Source organism: Belonocnema kinseyi, chromosome 5 (genome assembly GCF_010883055.1).
Source record: "Belonocnema kinseyi isolate 2016_QV_RU_SX_M_011 chromosome 5, B_treatae_v1, whole genome shotgun sequence".
NCBI classification, from domain to species: domain Eukaryota; kingdom Metazoa; phylum Arthropoda; class Insecta; order Hymenoptera; family Cynipidae; genus Belonocnema; species Belonocnema kinseyi.
Genome location: NC_046661.1, coordinates 115,281,770 through 115,302,807, shown reverse-complemented (window position 1 = coordinate 115,302,807; position 21,038 = coordinate 115,281,770). Strand labels below are relative to the sequence as shown.

General features: G+C 27.6%; 1 protein-coding gene across 1 annotated transcript in view; it reads left to right on the top strand.

The window, feature by feature from the left end:
• LOC117172543 (adenomatous polyposis coli protein-like) overlaps positions 1-21,038 on the top strand; it is a 58,303-nt gene that overhangs the window by 7,387 nt on the left and 29,878 nt on the right. The window contains exons 2-8 of the mRNA XM_033360589.1: positions 3,193-3,343; positions 3,441-3,644; positions 8,046-8,977; positions 12,949-14,354; positions 14,434-14,582; positions 16,922-17,222; positions 19,359-19,845. Of these exons, the coding sequence (XP_033216480.1) occupies positions 3,193-3,343; positions 3,441-3,644; positions 8,046-8,977; positions 12,949-14,354; positions 14,434-14,582; positions 16,922-17,222; positions 19,359-19,845 (3,630 nt within the window). The remainder of the gene's footprint in view (positions 1-3,192; positions 3,344-3,440; positions 3,645-8,045; positions 8,978-12,948; positions 14,355-14,433; positions 14,583-16,921; positions 17,223-19,358; positions 19,846-21,038) is intronic.

Genomic DNA, 21,038 nt, shown 5'->3' with positions numbered 1-21,038 from the left:
TATCTAGTCGGGAGTGGTGCTGACTGAAAACAGATGATTTGGAGCGATTCGCGCGCCATCTGTTGGTCATTCTAAGGACTTATTGAACTACCCTCGTAGATGCATAAAACTAAGCGATTTCAGTTTTAGAGAAGAAAATTAAAAAGAATTAAAAATTACATTACAACAAAATAATTATCCATTACCTTTAATAGAAAGTGTAATCAAAGAAAGAATAAACGAGATTTACAATAGTTCCAGTAAACAAAATAAATGGTTGGATAATTACAAAAAAACTGATTTACATGTTTCGTTACCATATGTAAAAGGTTTATCAGAGCGAGTAAAAAGTGCTTTGAAAAAATTCAACATTAATGTATATTTTAGAAACAATCACAAATTTGAAAATTGTTTTATAAATAAGAAAGATTCTGACAAAATTGAAAATTTGTCAAACGTAGTTTATTTAATAAAATGCAAAGGTTGCAAAAAAGTTTATATTCGTGAAACAGGTAGAAGGTTAAAAACAAGAATAGCTGAACATATAAGAGATTACAGGATTGGCAATTTGAACAAAGGTTTGTCACAACACTCGTGAAATTTTGATCGCCTTTTTGATTTTGACTTTGATAATATAAAGATTTTAGCAAAAGAAAACAACACTGTTAAACGTAGAATTTTAGAATCAATTTTCATTAATAAATATAAGAACTGTTACATTAATTTAAAAACAGAAATACTTAATGTAACTCAACATTACCATAATATCATAAATTGAATAGTAAATTTCTAAAATACATTTGCGCGCTATTTTCGCTCAAGTGGAATTAGGCCCTCTATATTGAAAACTCTGTACTAAATATTTAACATAATCCAAGTTAAGTTTCCTGTCACCATTACCTGCTTGTCCGTCGTGCGACTATCGTTGGTTCGCTCAAGTGTTTTAAAATGTAATCTTAATTATTGGGAGCCTCTTTTTTTTATGTTTTTCCCAATTAAAAAATTATGTGTTTCGGAAATTATTTCAAGCCGTTTCACTTTTATTCATCGAACTACAATTTTTTATACGCAAAAATCTTATATGAGGTGAATTGACTTTTCTTTTCATAATATAATTTTCTCTACGACAATGTTCATTTTTTAAATTAGCTAATTTTTATAATAATTTTGTATGAGGCGTTGCCTGAGGATGACCGACAGATTAGGTCGAAACGTCGCGAGGTGTAGAAGAATTTTTATATTTTGATTAAATTATTGACTCGGATTTCCTTGTCTTTTTATTTTAAACTTGATTGTAAGACCGAAGGAAAAATTGAACTAATGTTCATATTGAAGTTTACAAATGTTTTAGGTAAACTGAATATTGTCAGGGTGTGAAAAAAAGTTCTTAAAATTCATGGGAGATGTTTAAATTTTTACAAAGGGTTTGAAAGATTTTAAAGCAAAATTTTGCAATTTTGTCATATTACATAATTTTAGAAAAAAATTGCGTAAGTTTGAGAGATATTCAAAAGTTTTGAAACGATTTAAAAATAATTTAAAGTTGTAAAGTTTTTTTTTTTAATTCTGTAAAGTTTCACGCAAAAAGATAGATATTTTTTCAGGTTCCTAAGAAAAATTAAAATAACTTTTCATTTCGAAAAACTAATTTGAACAGATTATTTAAAAAGATTGTAGAATATTTAAAAAATGTTCAAAGAAGAAGCTGAAAGATTTTAGGCCAATTAAAAAAATTTTGCAGAATAAATAAAAAATGCAGACAAAATTTGAATAATTTTTAGAAATTAGAAAGCTTAGGTGGTATGACAAAATTAAAAAAAAAAAGAAAAATTTTCATTATATTCGTGTGAAAGTTTTAAGCCATGTTTTATTTGGAACAATGAGAAAATTGAAAAAGGTTTTTAAACATAAAAAACGATTTTCTAAAATTTCTGAAAATATTTTAGAAGATTTTAAAGCAAAATGTTTCAATTTGGTAAGATTGCAAAATAAAAACGAACGAAAATCGGGTAAATTCAAGAAAAATTGAGTAGAACTGAAAATAATTCTGAAATTTTTTAAGAGAATAAACAAATTTTCCTAAAATTACTGGGAAAATTTAGAAGATAGTAAGGTAATTTTTTAAAAGTTGAAGACTGGAAGTTTTCATAATAGTTTGTAAAATCCTATGTAATAAAACAAGTTCTTAAAATTTTCTAGATTCTTTTCTGATGCCCTTGAAATACTTAAAAAGCTTCTACATTTTCTCAAGAATCTTATGAAAATTATATTTTCATAAATTTGAAATCAAGGAGATAATACTTATTTTCTTGTTCTTAATTCTCAGAATTTAATTTCAAAATTGATTCATTATAACACTTCGAAAAATAATTTTCCATTAATTTAAGTGTTGCGAAAGATAAAAAAAATATAATAATTAAATTTATTATATAGTAGCATTATATTGTAAAGCGGTAATATAAAAAAATTACCTCTTCATCACTATATTTAAAAGTGTTTGAATATTCGGAACTGATACAAAATAACGAAAGAAAGAATAACTTAGTCATAAATTGGCAACAACAAAAAATTTCCGAATTATAAAATAAACGAATTCTTAAATTCTCATAAATATTTCTATTTCTGTAATTTAAGCTTGAGGAAATTTAAAATTTCCGAAAATAATTATTTATTATTCTATTAATAGCTCATAAATTAATAATCAATCAAGTATGTTGCACAGTTATAAATTTCGAGAATTGAAACATTTGTCAGGAATTTAATAATTCGTTTATTTTAAAAGTTGGTCTTGAAGTCGGTGAATTTTAGTTTTGGATATTTTGAAACTTGGGATTTTATTTTTTGTTGATTAAAAATCTTGTCGTTATTTGAAATTTGGAAAATTGTATAATTCGATAATAATATATATTTTCGGATTTTTTTTTTTCATTCATTTGTGTATTCGTTATTTATTTTTTTATTATTCTTCATAATTTCTGAATATCCATGTATTTTTTTTATTTGAAGTATGTCAATTTTGCCCCTTTTTCCTATATTAAACAAAATAATACTAGTAATAGTCTCATTTACTACTTGACTCTACACTATGAAGAAAAAATGATTTTAAAGTGTTTTTCATATTTATTTTGCATTGGGCAGTACAGTGGAAGCACCCCCCTGGTTTTGGCAGATCAGTTATAGCCTAAAATTAATCAAATTTTCTTCTTTGTACAGGTGTCTCTAAACGACAGTAAAGATTCGAGTATAAGTGATGAAAACAATTCAGGGGAAAATGTTCGAGGACACAGATCTCGGAATTCGAATAATGGAAGGTGGTTAGATGATCCGGAACTCCTTGGAAGGCGTGCAGAAAGAAAAACTACAAGTAACTTTCAACGCATTATTCAATTAAAAACTCTTATCAGCCTCTATCTTTAGTTTTTATTTGTAATTTATATTTCATAATTGTCATTTCTTTCTAGATTGCGTGCCATTTTTAGTTGATTTGATACACTCACGAGATCAGAGTCCTGTCGTAAGGGATGGAGCCTCTGGTGCTCTACGTGAAATTATAGAGTCCTTAGACGATAAAAAGGGACGAGAACAACACGTTCTGGAATTGCTCGAAGAGTTGAGGGACTACTGCGAAATGTTAAAAATGGTTGTTAATGCTGGGTTTGTTCCAGGTATATATTAATTTTTTTTTTATTAACTAAAATGTTTACTTAAATTTGCGTACCCGAATTTAGTTCCTCGATTTCAGTTTATGATTTGATTTGTATTTTTATTTACTGACGGGTTTCCTGATTAACTTACTTTTTTTGTTTTATTAAACTATCGTCCTTTCGGGTGATTGAAATTATTGTCATTTTTTTACTTACATTTGCCTGGAAATCAGAGAAGAGTCAGGGAATTTTTTTGTTGCATTTTAAGTGTCAGTAAATAATTATCAAGGCCTTTTAGTCCATTTTTCCTGAAATCATATTTTAGACAATTTTTGAAGATAAAGTCACTGTAGTAACTCTTTAAAATGAAAATATTATTTTAGTTACTTTTCTTTAAATAAATTATCGCATGGTTGGTATTGAATTCAAGGATATACCTATTTCGGAATTTTCATCAATTTTTTAAAATTCTTGTAGGTTATTTTAGAATATTCTAAGAAATTTGTAATCGATTTCAATAATTTAATCAAAGTTTTCGAAGTTTCAAAGATAACCAAAAATGGTATAAAATCATAATTTTTTGTTTAATATCCTTTTTATGGGTCTTTTAGGACCTAAATATAAATGTAAATTTGGAGGGAAAAGACAAAATAACTATAATTGGGATTTTGGGTTATCATTAAGTAAAGTAATATTTTCCCAACTCAAACAAATTTTCATTTGTCGAGCAATTTCGACGTTTTTATATAGTTTTTTATGGTCAAAGCCGGAAAAATTATTTATTTAAATTTTGACTGTGGCTAGAAAAAACGTGCCGTAAGCTATATTACTCTCTTATTTCGTAATAATTTGCAGATTTTTTAAAATTTGCTCAAGTTTTGTAGCTCTTTTCTTACTTTTCCAGTAATCCAGAACCTTCTCTTCTAAACTTACATGTATTTTTAGGTTCTAAAAGAATCCTGAAAAGGCTAATAAAAAGAATTGATCATTTTTTAACGATTTTTGATTATCTTGGAAACTTCGATTTTGAAATAAAAATTATATTCTACGTAAATACATTTATTACCAGAATTTTATTTCCCAATAAGAATGTTTGAAAATATTTTCTTCCATGAAAAAAAATTAATTCGTGCATTAAAAACCAATTAGATGAAGAAATGGTGACCCAACGTTGAAATATCTCCAAAAAATCCTTGCTTTCAAAGTTTCAAATTTTAAAAAGTTTCTTCTAACTGAAGATATCGTTTTAAAAATCTGAAATAATCATGGGGACATATTTTGATATATATAAAAAATGTATGGTAGTCATAAACTAAATAAAAAAATATAAATAAAATTTCGGCCCACCCTTCTGAAGGGGGTCTATAAAGGCTTTTTAAAAATCTCAGTATATTTTGCATGATTACCAGGAAAGTTCAAGAGCTTTTAAAAGTTGGAAAGGAATACAAATATTTTTGGTTATTCTAAAAGTTTCCCAGGATTTTTAAATATATTTGAATGATTTAAAGATATTTCAAAAGATTTTAGAGATGTTAGAGTATTTTAAAAACTTCCAAGGATTTTTCAAGAGCTTCAAAAGCATTTTAAAAGATTTCAAAAGATTTGTTATATGTTAGGATATTTAAAAATATTCCAAGAAATTCTTAGTATATTTCAATAATTTGAATAGACTTTAAAAGATCTGAAAGATTTTTGGGTATTTTTAAAAATTCTAAGAAATTTTCAAGATCTTAAATAAGTTTTAAGGCATTTCAAAAGATTTGTAATATTTTAGAATATTTAAAAAGACTCCAAAAAAATTGTTTATTTTTAAAAATACTTTTAAGAGGTTTTAGAGGATTTTCAAGATTTTAGGGTTTGCAAAGAATTTTTCATATATTTTAATAATTTGAAGATATTCCAAAAAGACTGGAAGGTTTTTAGTGTGTTTTAGTGTGAGAAATTAATTTTTCTAATTGAAAATATAACAATTCTATTTTTGGTCGAAAACTGAATTTTTAGTTCAAAATTCAACTATTTGGTTAAGAATTCACGTATTTTTGTGAAATATCGTCTTCTTTGGTTGAAAATTACTCTGCACTTGGATAGTTAGGAATGTGAAGTGGTTTAAATTGAATTTAAAGTAGTACCTAGATTAATTTTACTGACTTTAGAGAAATATTTAAGAAACGAATAATTATGTTTAGTACTATTTAATCATTTAATTAATCGATTGTACTAATATATTGGAGAATATCTTGTAATATAATTGGTCAAAGTTTTCTAAATTAAACATATCAATTTAATCTGTAGAAACCGACAAAAAGTAATATTTATAATAACGTCGCAGAAATTGTATACATATTGAGAATGGTTAAACTCTGCTACGCCAACTGGTGACAAAAATCCGAACTAGAAAGAATAGGTACGATTTTAAAGTTGTACATTAATTTTTGCATAAAAGTGTTTTAACGATTTTTGTTGTGGAGTTTAAAGTATTTTTTGGATACGAAAAGTAAGTATTTATTAGAAACAAAGGGTTTTGTATGAAATTTACATCTTATAAGGTGAAGAAACATATGTTTTTTTACATAAATATCTGTCAAACTGCGATTTCCATCATTTTTTAAAATACATTTTCAGTTGATCAACTGTGTATATAAATTAATTCCATTTAAAATTTCCATTTTTAAACCACTCAATTACAAAAATTTTAATTAAGAAAAATAAGAATTCCTTAATATTTAGAAATACCTGATTGTTTATTTTAAATCAGCAATTGTATTTAAATATTGAAAATTAAATTTTGAACGTTATATTTTAATAGTTGTATTTAAAAAAAAAATTTAATTTTTAAGTAAAATTGTTGAACTTCGATGTATAAATAACAATTAAACACATATTATTCTTTTAAAAAATTCAAGGAAGTTAAAGAAATATTTCAAATTATTGAAAAAATTCAATTTAAAATTTGAAATGATTTGAAATAATTTAAAGAAAGTGTGTACGTTTACCGCAAAAATATAGATTTTGGCAGATTTCGAACAAAATATTTAAAAGATTTTTAAGAGTTTGGAATGACTTCAGAAGATTAAAAAACATTTCCTATGAAAATTAGTAATGATTTTTATTTTGAAAAGATAATTTTGAGTGATTTTTTAAAAAGATTTACAAATATTTACAAAATTATCAAAAATGAATGTGGAAGATTTTAAGGAAATTTGTTTAATTTGGCAGAATATAAAAAAAAAATTGAGAAAAAAAATTCATTTTAAAGGATGTTTAGTAGTTCTAAAATAATTTGAAAAATACTTTAAAAAATTGAAAATAAAAAAAATATATAGTTCTTTCAAGATTTTCAAATGAAATTGAGAAGTATTTCAAGGGTTTTTAAAACATTGAAAATATAAATAATTTCACTTTTAATTTAAGAAGTGTTCAGTTTATAAAAAAATGTGATCGTTCAATTTTTAATGTTTCCGGCTTAAAATTGCTTTAAATGATATCATTTTGAAACATTTTTAATTCATTGATTGATTCTTCAATTTAAACTTTAGAGCATTGAAAATGATAACGTGGAATTATATATTTAGAACTGAATCTGAATATTTAAACTCTACAATTTATAAAAGTTAAAAAATTTATTTTGCAGTTTAACTGCATTTAATTTAAAAAATTCAGCTAAAAAGTGTTAGTAGCTTCCATTTTATATATGTAAATTATTTTAAAAGTTTGAAATTCAAGAGTTCCACTTTGAGTGCTTTCATTTGCAGCTCAGTTTTTATTCATTCAAATGGAAAAATTGTTAGCTTTAGAATTCGATTTTTTAAATTTCATTAACTTTAAATCGCCTATTATTCGTATTCTGCGCATAATCTGAATAAAATGTGTCACTACATACATTAATTAAAGTTTATTTAAACTTGAATTCATTGGAACTCTCATGAAATAGTGAAATAATCATTCTTTTTCTAAACCTATTTGACAAGAATATGTTTTTTCACTGTATAATACGGAAATACTATCAAAAATTATTTGTTTTTTTTTCTGAAGATTTGTTTTTAGTACTCAATCATTGTTTTATACTTCACAAAACTGTGGTAAAAACACTTTTATGTAAAAATTAATGAACAACTTTTAAATTGTACCTACTCTTTCTAGTTTCAGTTTTGGGTACCAGGTGGCGAAATGGTAGACCACCATTCCCAATACCTGGAATGGTCAATGAATTTTTGTCTAGGATATGAGTAGACTCTTTGTTTTTGTTAACTTGACGAAACATATGATTTATTTTCTATTTACTTGAATTAACACCTATTTCTTTTTAACTTATGTTTTTATGAATGATTATACGAGTCATTCTGATTTAACAATTTTTTGTAACAAGTTACAATGACCGTGACTGTAACTCGTTACTTCAAAAAGATGTCTTTGAACTTTCAGAAAATCCGAAAAAACATCCAAACTCGACAATGACAACCGTGATGAAGCTGTCCTTTCACGAAAACTATCACCGCACAATTTGCTACCTGGGAGGATTACAAACAATAGCAGAACTCATAGAATGCGAACACGCAGCTCATGGTTCGGAAACTAACGAACGAGACTGTATTGCCCTACGAAGAGATTCAGGCATGACTCTAGCAAGTCTGATCATCGGTGACAGTACCAACAAAGTCCTACTCTGCTCTTTCCGAGACTTCTTAAAAGTCTGGGTGAAACAACTGTTCAGTTCCTGTGAAGAGTTGCGTCAAGTGACAGCCAGTGTCTTTTCCAATTTATCCTGGAGAGCAGAAAACGAGAGCAAGCAAGCTTTGAGAGAGGCCGGAGTGGTCGGTGGAATGATGAAAGCCGCCATGCTTTGCAGGAAAGAAAATTGTTTGAAAATAATACTTTCTGCTCTCTGGAATCTCTCCGCTCATTGTGCAGCCAATAAAGCCGAAATATGTGCAGTTGAAGGCGCTCTCTCCTTTCTGGTGAACACTTTATGTTATGAATCACCATCGAAAGGTCTCGCAATAGCAGAAAATGCTGGCGGGATAATTAGAAATGTTTCGAGTCATATTGCAGTTCGGGAGGATTACAGGGCTATTTTGAGACAGAAAGACTGTATACAGATTCTCATCAGGCATCTCAAATCTCCGAGTTTGACTGTGATTAGCAATGCGTGTGGAACTTTGTGGAATTTGTCGGCCTGGTGTCCTCAGGATCAAAAAACTTTATGGGAGTTGGGCGCTATTCCCTTGTTGAGGAATTTAGCGAGCTCCAAACACAAGATGATTTCTACGGGGGCGAGTGCGGCGCTTAGGAATTTACTGACAGCGAAGGGGGCTAATGGAAGTGTTAGTCAGGAAAACAGAGTTCGAAAAGTACAGGTAATTTTTTTTCTTTTCTTCCAATTTTCTGGTAATATGCGCTAAATGCTTACATCTGTTTTATCTGTAATAGGGCCAATCATTTAAAATATCACATAATTATATAATGCAATTTTTAAATCATCTTTTACTTTAAAAACTTTCGATCTTAGATTAGCATTGTTGAGCGTACAGTTATAATTTAAACAATTTTAAGACAACCGGTTTTAATTTGAAAGCGTTATTACTTAAACAAATGTAAACTTCCGATTAAAATTATTTAAAACGAGCATTACAAATCAAATATCCAAAGCCAAGTAACTTGAAACTGAAGCTAAATTTAGATTTCTAACGTTACAATTTTAAAAAGTTCTTACTTATAAGAATAATAGTTGATTTTTTATGTATAAATAACAATGGAACGCCTATTAATTTAGACAAAAATCTAGTAACTTGAAAAAATAAATAGAAATTTTTAAAAGATTCAAAATTAATTAAAAACTTGAAATGATTTCAAATAACTAAACATAAATATAGATTTTTGAAGATTTCGAACCAAAAATTCAAAAGGTTTTTAAGAATTGTAAAAGGTTTCACAAGAATATAATTTTTAAGAAGATTTCTTGGAAAATTGATAACGATTTTTTCTTTTAAAAACTTTATTTTAAGATATTATTTAGAAGGATTTCCAAAAATGTAAAAAAATGTGAAAGAGTTTAAGGCAGTTTGTTTAATTTTGCAGAATTAAAAAAATTCTTGATTCAAATTTGAATCTTTATCTTAAAAATCAAATATATTGTTGAAAATTGACCTATTTTGTTGATTGTTTGTTGTTGCAAATTAATTTGTTTAACTGAAAATTTAACTATTCTATTGTTGGTTGAAAATGGATCGTTCTTAGTTGAAAATTCAATAATTACATTTTTCAATAAGAATTCATAATTTTTTATTGAAAATTCAACTGATTGGTTGAAAGTCAAACTTATAATTACCTTTTTATCTTGTTAGATTGAAAAGTCCAATATTTTGTTCAAAACTTAATTCTCTTTTTAAAAGTTTAACTGGTATGTTGAAAAATTATTTATTTTGTCGAAAATGTAACTTTTGGGTTAACTAATTTGTTAAAAATTCGTTCTTTTTCATTAGAAATTCAACTGCCATTTAAAAAATTTGCCTTTATGAATTGGAAATTCGACTACTTGGTTGAGAATTTTTTTTTTTGGTTGAAAATTCTAATATTTGGTTAAAAATTGCACTATTTTGTTTAAAATGTAATTACTTTGTTAAAATTTTCAATATTTTGTTGAAAAATGCAATATATTTGGACTTAAAACGTTAAAAGTTTAAGATGCAATTAAATATGGTACCTATTGGGAATGGTTAAACTGCGATACGCCACACGGTGACAAAAATCCGTACTAGAAGGAACATGTACGATCTTATGGAAAAATGCGAAACCGAGCACATTTGTTAGATTCTCTGATTTTTCCTAAAATAATTTTTCATTATAAATCATTAATATTCAAATATAAGCATTTTAATCTTATAATACTTTTAACATAGAATATTTTATAACCTGACTAAAACAGTATTTCATATACAAATTTAAAATGTTCAAATGTATTAATTCATTAAAAAAATTCTTTTCTATTTTAAAAGATGGCTTTTTGACAAAATAATTTAATTATTAATATACTAGTTGAATATTGAATCTAAAAAGACAAATTATCAACGAAAAAGTGTCATAGTTTATATTTCAATAAAAAAAGAATGCAATTTGTACTAAAAAAAAAAATGAATTTTAAATATGACTTCAACCAAAAATTAATTTTCCTCGAAACTAATGCATTTTCACCCAACAAAAATGAAATTTCACACTGAAAAATGTTTTTTTTTACAAAAAATGCGAATCTTTAATTAAAAAAGGTCAATCTTAAAGAAAATGGAAGTTACATTTTATGTTAAAAAATGAATTTTACACCAAAAAAAAAGTGTATTCGACTAAACAGTTAAATTTTCAACCAAAGAAAATAAAATAAAAAGAAAATTTCAATGAAAAAAATAAATATTTAACAATGCAATTCAATTTTCAGCCAAGTAGTTGAATTGTCAATTAAAAAAGATTAAATTTCAACAAAATAATTAAACTTTCAACCGAACAGATGAATTTTCGACTAAAAATATCAATCTTTAGCAAAAAAAACTTTGTTAAGAATTTGATTCAACCAAATAAGTTTCTGTGAAAAAAAATTAATTTTCCATCAGAGAAGACGAATTTTTAACCAAAAATAATGGCTTTTTAACTAAATTGTTGCATTCTCTATTGTATAGTTGCACTTTTATCAAAAAAAAGATGAAATTTCTCTTCAAACAGAAAAATTTTTCATTACAAAAAAAAGTTGAGCTTTTATCCAAAAAAGATTAAATTTTTATTAAAACAGATTGATTTTTAATTAAATAAAAACAGAAACAATTTTTTTTGAATAGTTGAATTTTCATCGAGAAAATATTTCAACTCTTTTTTCAACACCTAAATATTAGATTTATACAGTAGAATTTTCTACTAAAAATTATGACTTTTTAACAAAATTGTTGAATTTTTATCCAATAAAGATAACACTTTTGTCAAAGCATGTGAATTTTTAAATAAAAAAGACAAACTTGAAAAAAAAAATAGTTGAATTTTCAACCGAAAAGATACAGTTTTCTTCAAGAAAAATTCCCAGAGAAGATTCCAGTTCACTTTCTAACATTAAATGACCAAAATAAGAACTGTAAACAATTTGTAACCCAAATGGATATATTTTTAAGAAAATTTATTTAAATTCTCAACCAAATAATAAAACTTATATCTAAAAGGATAATCTTTAAAAGAAAGTTGTTGCGAATTCAGATTCGAGATTCTTCAACTTAAAATGAGATTGTTCAATTTTAAACGCTTTGAATTAGAAATTATGCAGTTTCAATTCCTTTCTAATAAAGTTGTCCATTTAAACAAAATTTCAGTTCGAAAATTTTCAATCTGGAACGGTTTTAATTAGAAATAATATGGTTTTAATTCCTTTGAATTTTAAATGATCGAATTTTTAGAATCGTATTCGGAAAATATTTCATTTTTAACGTTTTGTATTTTACCTACTTTCGAAATTTTATTTTAATCTTAAATCATTGAAATTCGTGAAATTCTACACAAAAAAACAAACAATTATTGTACTATGCATTGTGATTTTCAACAGATTATAAACTGAAATGGACTTATTTTGAAGCAAACATGAACTCGAAGTAATTTTTTAATTAATTTATACATAAAATATTTACTATTTAAAAATCTGATTTAAAAGTTATGTCAGAATTCGTATTTAAATTCCAATCGTCTATTATTCGTATTCTTTCCATAATTTGGACAAAATTTGTCGCTACATACAATAATTAAATTTTATTTAAGCTTACAATGCATTGAAACTTACATGAAATAGTGAAATAATTGTTTGTTTGTTAAAGAACATATTTGACAAAAATGTGTTTTTTCGCTCTACAAGATTGAAATTCTATCTAAAACGATTTGTTTTTTATGAAATTTTTTTTAGTGTTTAATGATTGTGTTAAACCTCACAAAACAATCGTAATAACACTTTTATGCACAAATTAAAATACATATTTAAAATTGTACCTACTCTTTCTAGTTCCAGTTTTCGACACCAGGTGGCGAAATGATGGACCACCATTCCCAATATATTTATTTTATTTTAAAAAACTGATTCCCCTATTATTGATCTTTTATCGTAAAAAATCAACCTATTTTTCCTGTTTTGAGATCTTGCGTTTTATTTTAGACATCTATCAAATCAAATCGTAGAAAAAATGTTGACTTTAAAGGGGGATGGGGTCAATCTTTGTGCAACATTAATTACAGTTCAATTATTATTACTTAGTTTTTGAATTGTTCTTATATGTAGAGCTTTATTACATCCTTAAACTTATTCTCTGAACAGCCACCAGAGGAAGATAATTCATCAATGGTCTCTCGTAAAAGAGAATCTCTCGGCAGTCGTGCACAGGTCGAACTAGACGTATCTAAAGGATGTTGCGTCAAAAAGAATCTCTTCGCTGAATCTATGTACCGCTATGAACGAGGATTCGTCCCAATCGATTCAAGATCAACTTACTCCTCCCAAGATCGTACCGTAATTAAGCAGCGATCAATTCCCACAGCGTACATTTCATCTGAACCCGGCAAAAAGCTCAAATTCTGCATAAGATTGACGAGCGAAACTTATGAGTACAGTGAAACTAAAGAGAGTTTCCGATCTTCAACCGATGTTCCTTGGAATTCTCCACCAGATCTGCCAAGTTTTACTCAACCTCGGGTTTGTTCTCCAGTCGAGGAAAATCACGACGAAGCATCCGCTTGTGCTGAAGAATCGAATTCCTCTTTTGAGAAACCCTATGAAAATTTCATAAACCGTTCACCATCCGATTCGACCTGTGATGAGGACATCAACGACCAGCCTGTCGATTACAGTAAAAAATACTCCGAGAGAAATCCCTCTCAAAATAATCATCTCGAGTCTCAGGACGAGAGATCTTCAAAGAAAGAGTTCTCTGATCATGATCATGAAGATAAAGTCGATATTTTTGGGGATTATGTTGAGACGGACTTGGATCAACCGACTGACTACAGTTTGCGATATGCTGAGGATGATACCGACGAAGATGATAAGAGCAATCCTGAATATTTCCCGAGAAACGAGCAAGAAGATACTGTTAAAACTTATTGCACAGAAGGAACTCCTTATCAGACTCCTTTCAATTTTTCAACAGCGACTTCCATGTCGGATTTGAGAGTCGAGGATCCTAAGGAGGGAGAAGTTTTCAAGAAATTCCCGAAGAAGATGGATCTGAGGAGTAAGAATTCGGATCCTGTTTCCAAAGATCTGCAGTTTGATGAGTCGAAAGAGACCGAAGAGGACGAGCGTCTCTTGAGAACTGATGTTAATTTAACAGAAAAGCCGGTCAGTTACTGTGTTGAAGGAACGCCCGGTTGTTTTTCAAGAGTCAGTTCTCTCAGTTCTTTGGGAAGTGCCTTGATTACACAAAATGTGAGTATAGAGGTTGTTTCAGAAGAGGTAGGAGCGGATTTGGATTGTCATCCTTTGGAGAGGGAAGGAACGAGTGTGGAGGAAAGTAATCAGAAGAGAGGTTCTGCGAGTGAAGAGAGGGAGAAAAACGAGAGTCGAATTGTTGATAAAGAAGGAAAAGCGGTGACTTTCAGAAGAGAGGATCACTGTGCGGAGCAAACACCCTTGATGTTTTCAAGATGCAGCTCTTTGGGATCTCTCAGTGGTTTTGAACAACATTCCATTCGAGATGATCTCAGTTCCGGCATCAGTGATTTTAGGTATAATTTTTAAATAAACGGTATTTTAAAAAATACTTGATATTTTCTCGATTTTTGAGTGTGAATTTTGTTTTTATAGCCGAATGACGAGTGGTGTTGTTTCACCTAGTGAATTGCCAGATTCGCCAACGCAAACTGTTCCACCGAGTCCTCGACATTATAAGCATCCAGCTTCCGAATTCGGAAGAAAAGCTCAAGCCGAGGGGAGACACTCTTATCAGAATCAATGTAAGTCTCATTTTACTATTTTGGATCGAAACATTTTTCAGGAATTAAAAAATTTATGAGATGACTTTTGAGGAGAGAATTCACTTCAGGGAAAAGTTGGGAATTTTAAAAAACATCTTACAAAAGTCAGGGAATCTCTGGAAGAGGAACTTTAAATAACTTTCAACGAAAATAAATTTAAAACAAATTTGATTGAATTTGAAATGGTTTTATTCCATTTACGAAAGATTCAATGTTAAAAATGTTACAAGAATAAGATTCTGGTAATTGATTATTGATGGTCAGCGGAAATGGAAAATTGGCTGGGAAAATATGAGTGAATTTTGAAAATTAAATTTATCGTTCACCCTGATATAATATTCTGGCCAATAATTGATATGCATTATATTTCCGTTTCTTCTTTTTGCTGTAAAAAATTAGAAATGTATGTTTTTTGTATAAAAATGCAAATGTTTCATTGAAATATTAAATATTTTATGTTTCAGTTGAAAAATGATCTATTTGGTTGAAAGTTTAACTATTTTGTTGAAAATTGAGCTACTTTAGATAAAAACTTATTTATTCTTTGATAACAAATTTTTAAAGCTTTATTTCCTTGTTTAAAAATTCAACTATTTTGTTGAAAATTAGTTGTTTTTTTTTGTTCAAAACTAATTTTATTTTATCAACTTTTTTGTTGAGAATTCATATTTTTGGGTTGAAAATTCAACTGTTCTATAGAAAATTCATCTCTTCAATTTAATTGAAAATTCAATTTTTTTGTTTAAAGGTTTATCTTTCTCGTTTAAATTGAACTATATTGTTGAAAAATAGTTTTTTGTTGTTTTAAAATTATTTTTCTTAACTGATAATGTAAATTTCCATTTGTTGTTTAATATTGATATTTTTTAGTTGAAAATCCAACTTTTTTATATAAGACTAATCTTCTTGGTTTTAAATGTCTTCTTTGTGGTTAAAAATGCAACTATTTGGTTAAAGAATAAATATTTTTGTTAAAAATTCATATTTTTGCGTGGAAAACTCAACTATTATACAGAAAATTCGTCTTTTGGTTTGAAAGTGCAACTATTTGGGTTAACTTTTTTTTTCTTTTTTGTCAGAAAAATTAACCATTTAAATAAAAATATTTTGTTTGGAAAATTCCCCATTTTAGTTGAATATTTTTCTCTGGTTGAACATTCGTTTTTTTTTGTTGCGAATTTTGTTGTTGTAGAGAATTAAACTTAAGGGTTGCAAATTCAACTATTTGATACAAAAGTGAACTATTTTGTTGAAAATTCAATGTTAGCCACTTTTCCGGTTGGAAATTCAACTTTCCTCTTAAAAAGTTGTCTTTTTTATTAACAATTCGACCTTTCTTCGAATCCATTCAAATCCATCTTTGTAGGTGGAGAATTAAACTATTTTTTTTTTAAATTCGTCTCTTTTGTTTTAAATTTTAACTGTTTTGTTATAAATGCAACTGTTTCATATAAAATACGTCTGTTTTGTTGAAATTTAATTTTTTTAATTCGACTGATTCGTTAAAAATTTAGGTATTATATTAAAAAGTTTTTGTTTCGAAAATTCATCTTTTATGGTAAAATATGTATATTTTTTTGTTGAAAACTCAACTATTTTGTTTAAAATGCAAATAGCTTGTTAAAGATTTAACTATTTTGTTAAAAAATTAACTATTTTTTTGAATAGTCAACTTTTTTTATTGAAAATTCATCTTTTATGGTAGAAAAGTCATATTTTTTGGTTGAAATAAATAAATAAATTTGCAATTTATAAATGGTCAGGGAATATTGAAAACCATGTTTTTCGGCCAACCTTGGAAGAAGGGCATTTAAAAGATTATAAAGGTCTTGAATAAGAGTATGCCGATTATCAAAATTAGGACAAGCGATAAGAAAATGGTATAATTCTTGATTAATTTTAGCATTGCATGGTAATTTCTGATTTAAAAAAATTATAGATTTGTACGCATGCGTTAAGAAAGCGCATGCGTTGCAGAATATTTCCCCATACCACCATAATATTGAATACGTTCTGGTGAGTAGTGGTTGTAAATATCAATGGAGGATCTCTGCCCGGGTAATGTTTAGGTAAATAAAGAAGCGAATTTTGTTTGTTAAATAATCAATTAAATTTCCTCTTACAATAAATAGTTTACTAAATGATGAATATTTTAATATTCTCTTTTTACTAATCAATAAATTCTTTCCTTCTGTTCGTAAGGAATTCCGCTTAGCGTATGAAATTTAGGCTTCGTCCAAATCAATATTTTTATTGTTAGGACTGATACTTGGGCATCATTTTCCAAAATATTAAAAAAAAAAATGTATTTCTTTTAGCATTTACTAAAATGCAATCAGCAAAAAGAAGTGTCTTTGAGGACGAGATGTCGGCTTTTAAGGACGAATCAACGCCTCTTGAATTCTCAGCAGCCACGAGTCTTAGTTCCTTGACCATTGACGATGAACCTAAATTACCAAGGGACCTACAATTCAGATTGATAGAAAAAAGGCCCATTGTTCCTGAAAGTGAAGAATCAGAAAATTCGGTTCCACAGTCTGGAAATGGTCATCTTTCTGACGTAGAAAGAGAAGATATTGATGATCTTCATCAAAGTAATGAAGATCCAGAAACCGAGAGGTAAAAATTCACTAAATATTAATACAGGCCTCACAGACCTGCCCCTATATCCCCTGTTGTACCCTATATTCATTTAAGGTCCCTAAAGTACCCTATTTTTAAGATTTGGGCTCTATGTTACCATATGTGTAGCTCATGATGTGATCAAAGATTCCAAGGAATTTTTTTATTAATTTCATTAATTTAAAGGGATTTCAAAACGTTTGAAATATTGTAGATTAAAGTATTTTCTGGAATTTCATAAGATAACCTTGGAAAATGTATTACATTTTCCAGGGTTTCAGGAATTAAAGAGTTTATTTAAGAGAAGTTAAGTATTTCGTAGGGTTTTAAAGATTTGGAGAGGTTTACAGTTGTTTAATTCGCCCTGAATTCTTAATAATTTATTCTGAATTCTTTTCAATTCTTAAAAATTTTTTGAATTCACTTGAATTCTTAAAAATGTGCTACAATCTACCTAATTTAATGGCATTTTTAAAATTGTTTATTTAATTGATTCTGAGGATCAATTCATCAAAGTATTTGAAATATTGTAGCTTGTTTCAGAAGATTGCAAGAAATTTTTAATTCATTTAAATAATTTAATGAGAGTTCTTGAATTTTGGAGGATGCAATTCGTTTACAATTTGCCCTGAAATCTTATTAATTGATCCTGAATTCCTTTAAATTCTGCTTAATTTTTCTAAACTCATTTCAAATTTACTCAATTTAATGCATTTTTTCACATTTTCGAATTGTTTTGAATGCACTTGATTGTTTTGTTAAATTCAGTTTAATGTTTTTATTAATTTCATCGAATTATTCGTATTATTCTTAATTTCTTCTAAATTTACTTAAATTGTATTGCAGTCAATGGAATTTTTTTTTAGTTCTAAAGTTGTTTCCAATTGATTTTAATTCTTTTGAATTGTTTTCTGCTCGCAGTCACTTTTTTGCTAAAAATTAGTAGGGGTTTGAAGATTTGAAGAGATTTTAAATTATTTTTTGGAATTTACCCGGAATTCTTTTTAATTACTTCAAATTCGATTGAATTTTTTTAATCCACTTGAATTGATCTGAATTTAATTAATTCTACCTAATTCAATGATTTTTTTAAAATTTTTAAACAGTTTTTATTGAATTTATCATGAAGTCTCTTAATCTCAACTTGAATTTTTAAGAATTTCATCTAATTCTTTTGAATTCTCTTCAGTTTTTCTAAGCTCATTTCAATGTTACTAAATTCAATGATTTTTAAAAATATTTTAAAATTGTTTTCAATTCATTTTAACTTTTTTTTTACCTTGAAATTTTATCTAATTCTTCTAGTTTACCTTAAATTCCTCTAAATTAAATTTTCAACTGAAGAAATTAATTTTCTACTGAAATGCTGAATATTTATCCAATTGGGCAAATATTTAATTTTCAAACCAAAAGATTAATTTTATATCTAAAATGAAAAGTTAAAAAGAAAACTGTTTTTCAACTAAAAAGATAAATTTTTAGTTTAAAAAAGCAACATTTTAATCGATAAAAAAATAGAATTTACAACAAAATAGTTTAATTTTCTAAAAAAAAAAGAAATTTCAACCAAAAAAATGATGATTCAACTAATGAGTTTCAGTTTCTAGAAAAAAAGGAATTTTGAACAAAATAGTTGAATTTTCATCTAAAGCAGATAAATTTTCAACTTAGAATAGATTATCAAATTTTGCAGTAGAAAGATTTATTTCCGCCAATAAAAATTTTAATTTTCAATCAAAAACAGTTGACTTAAACCAAAAAATACGAATTTTTTACAAAATAAACGAATTTTCTACTAAAAAAGAGGAATTTCTAAGCAAATATTGAATAGTTGTATTAGAAGTTTAAAAAAATAATTTTCAACTAAAAAAATACGAATTTTCAAAAAAATAGTTACATTTAATGAAAAAAATAGAAACTAACTAAAACGACAAATATAAATAAAATAAAGTGAGTATTTAAGCAAATATTGGAATTTTGCGATTTTTTAATAAAAAAGATGATGTTTCAATTAATGAGATTACTTTTTTACCAAAAAAAAGGGATTTTCAACCGAATTCGAAGCGCAAAAAAGGACCCTATGAGCCCACTATTTTCCTACTGAAGGAAAATAAAATTAATGGTAAATTTCAGATATTCGCACACATCAAATCCTCAGAAATCGATCACATTTTCCCAGCCTTCTAATCTGAGGAGGTTTGAAACGAGTTTTACGTTGGACAGACTGGACCCTGCGGCTGTAAGTGCAAGAGTTGGTCTTATTTCTGCTTCCGATTCGGTTCATGTTTATTGCACCGAGGATACACCAGATGGATCGATTTCGAATTTGTCTGCGCTTTCGATGCCGAGTATTCCGGACGACAATGAAAATATTGATAATAATAAGTTGCTGGATCTGTCAAGATTCAAATCATCCGACGAGGGTTCGAATTCTTCTGGGGATAATGAAATTTTGGAAGAGCGCGTCGAATCTGAAAACACCAAGGATCAAAGGAATCCTCAATCGCCGAGGGATTTGAGACAGAATACGTCGCTTGATGTTCCTTCTGATGATAGTGTTAGTCTCACAGAAGAAGAAAATAATAAACTGGATCAGTTGATCGAATCCGCAATGCCAAAAGTGAGTAGATAGGTTTTCGACATTTTTTATGGTATTTTAAAATATTTTAATAAACTTGGAATTGATTTCAATAATTCGAAGGGGTTTTAATGATTTTAGGGTATTTTTAAAAATTTCAAGGAATTTTCAAGATCTTTCAAAAGTTTAAAAGACCTTCGAAAAATTTAAAAGAATTTTGTATATTGTAGAGCATTTTAAAAGATTCCAGGGAATTCTTAGTAGATTTTAATAATTGGATGGTATGCCAAAAGATTTTAACGACTTTAGAGTACTTTCTAAAGTTCCAGGGAATTTTAAAAAAGCTTTAAAATGTTTTCAAAGGATTTCAAATATTTTCGGGTATTTTAAAAGATAGATAGATATTTATTTTTCAGCCCAACGGCCTTGAAAAATTGGACTTGGTTTACATTACTTTTTCTTAACCATCCACTCTTGCATTCAAGGATTTTTTTTGACAACTAAAACAAAATAGAATCTCTATATGGATTAATAGTAGCAATTATGGTTCTCTATACAGTCATATTATACATTTCTCTACTTATCTAGAGTTAATGACATCCTCTTTTCGCTTTTCCAAACGTCTTAACCAATTACACACATTCTTATTGCCTGCCCTACCATTTAACATTTCTTCAATTTCTAAATTTGGTCTATCTATTAATTCGCAGTCTCTAATTAAATGTTCCAGTGTACCTTTTTCTCTTTTACATAAAGCGCACATCTGACTTCCTTCGTCTAACCAATATCTAGACTTTTCCTCTAAATTACCACATCTCGCCCTAGCTATTAGTTTGTGACTTCCTTTGTTTCCTATCTTACACAAATATTCTGCTTTTAATCCAGTATTTAATAGTTTGTATCTACTATTGTACCTAGATTCCAGTATTTTACCTAGCTGCGTTTGTCTTTATACTTTGTAGTCTGTCTTCTTTAGTATCTCTTTTACATTAGCTCTCTTATCTTTTAATGTTTTTAAACCCTCTTGAATATAACCACACCTTTTAAGATATTGCTCCCTTTCTTGGACACTTCTTATCTTCAGCTTTCCACTACTTTTTCCTTTAGGCATTCTTTTAAATTTGTTCTTCCTCCGGAATTTTCTATTCCTTCTTCAAATTTAATAGCTTTTCTTCCTAATTTCACTCTGAGTTTTTCGATTTTGGTCTCTTCCAGAACCATGTAGCTTGGTGTAT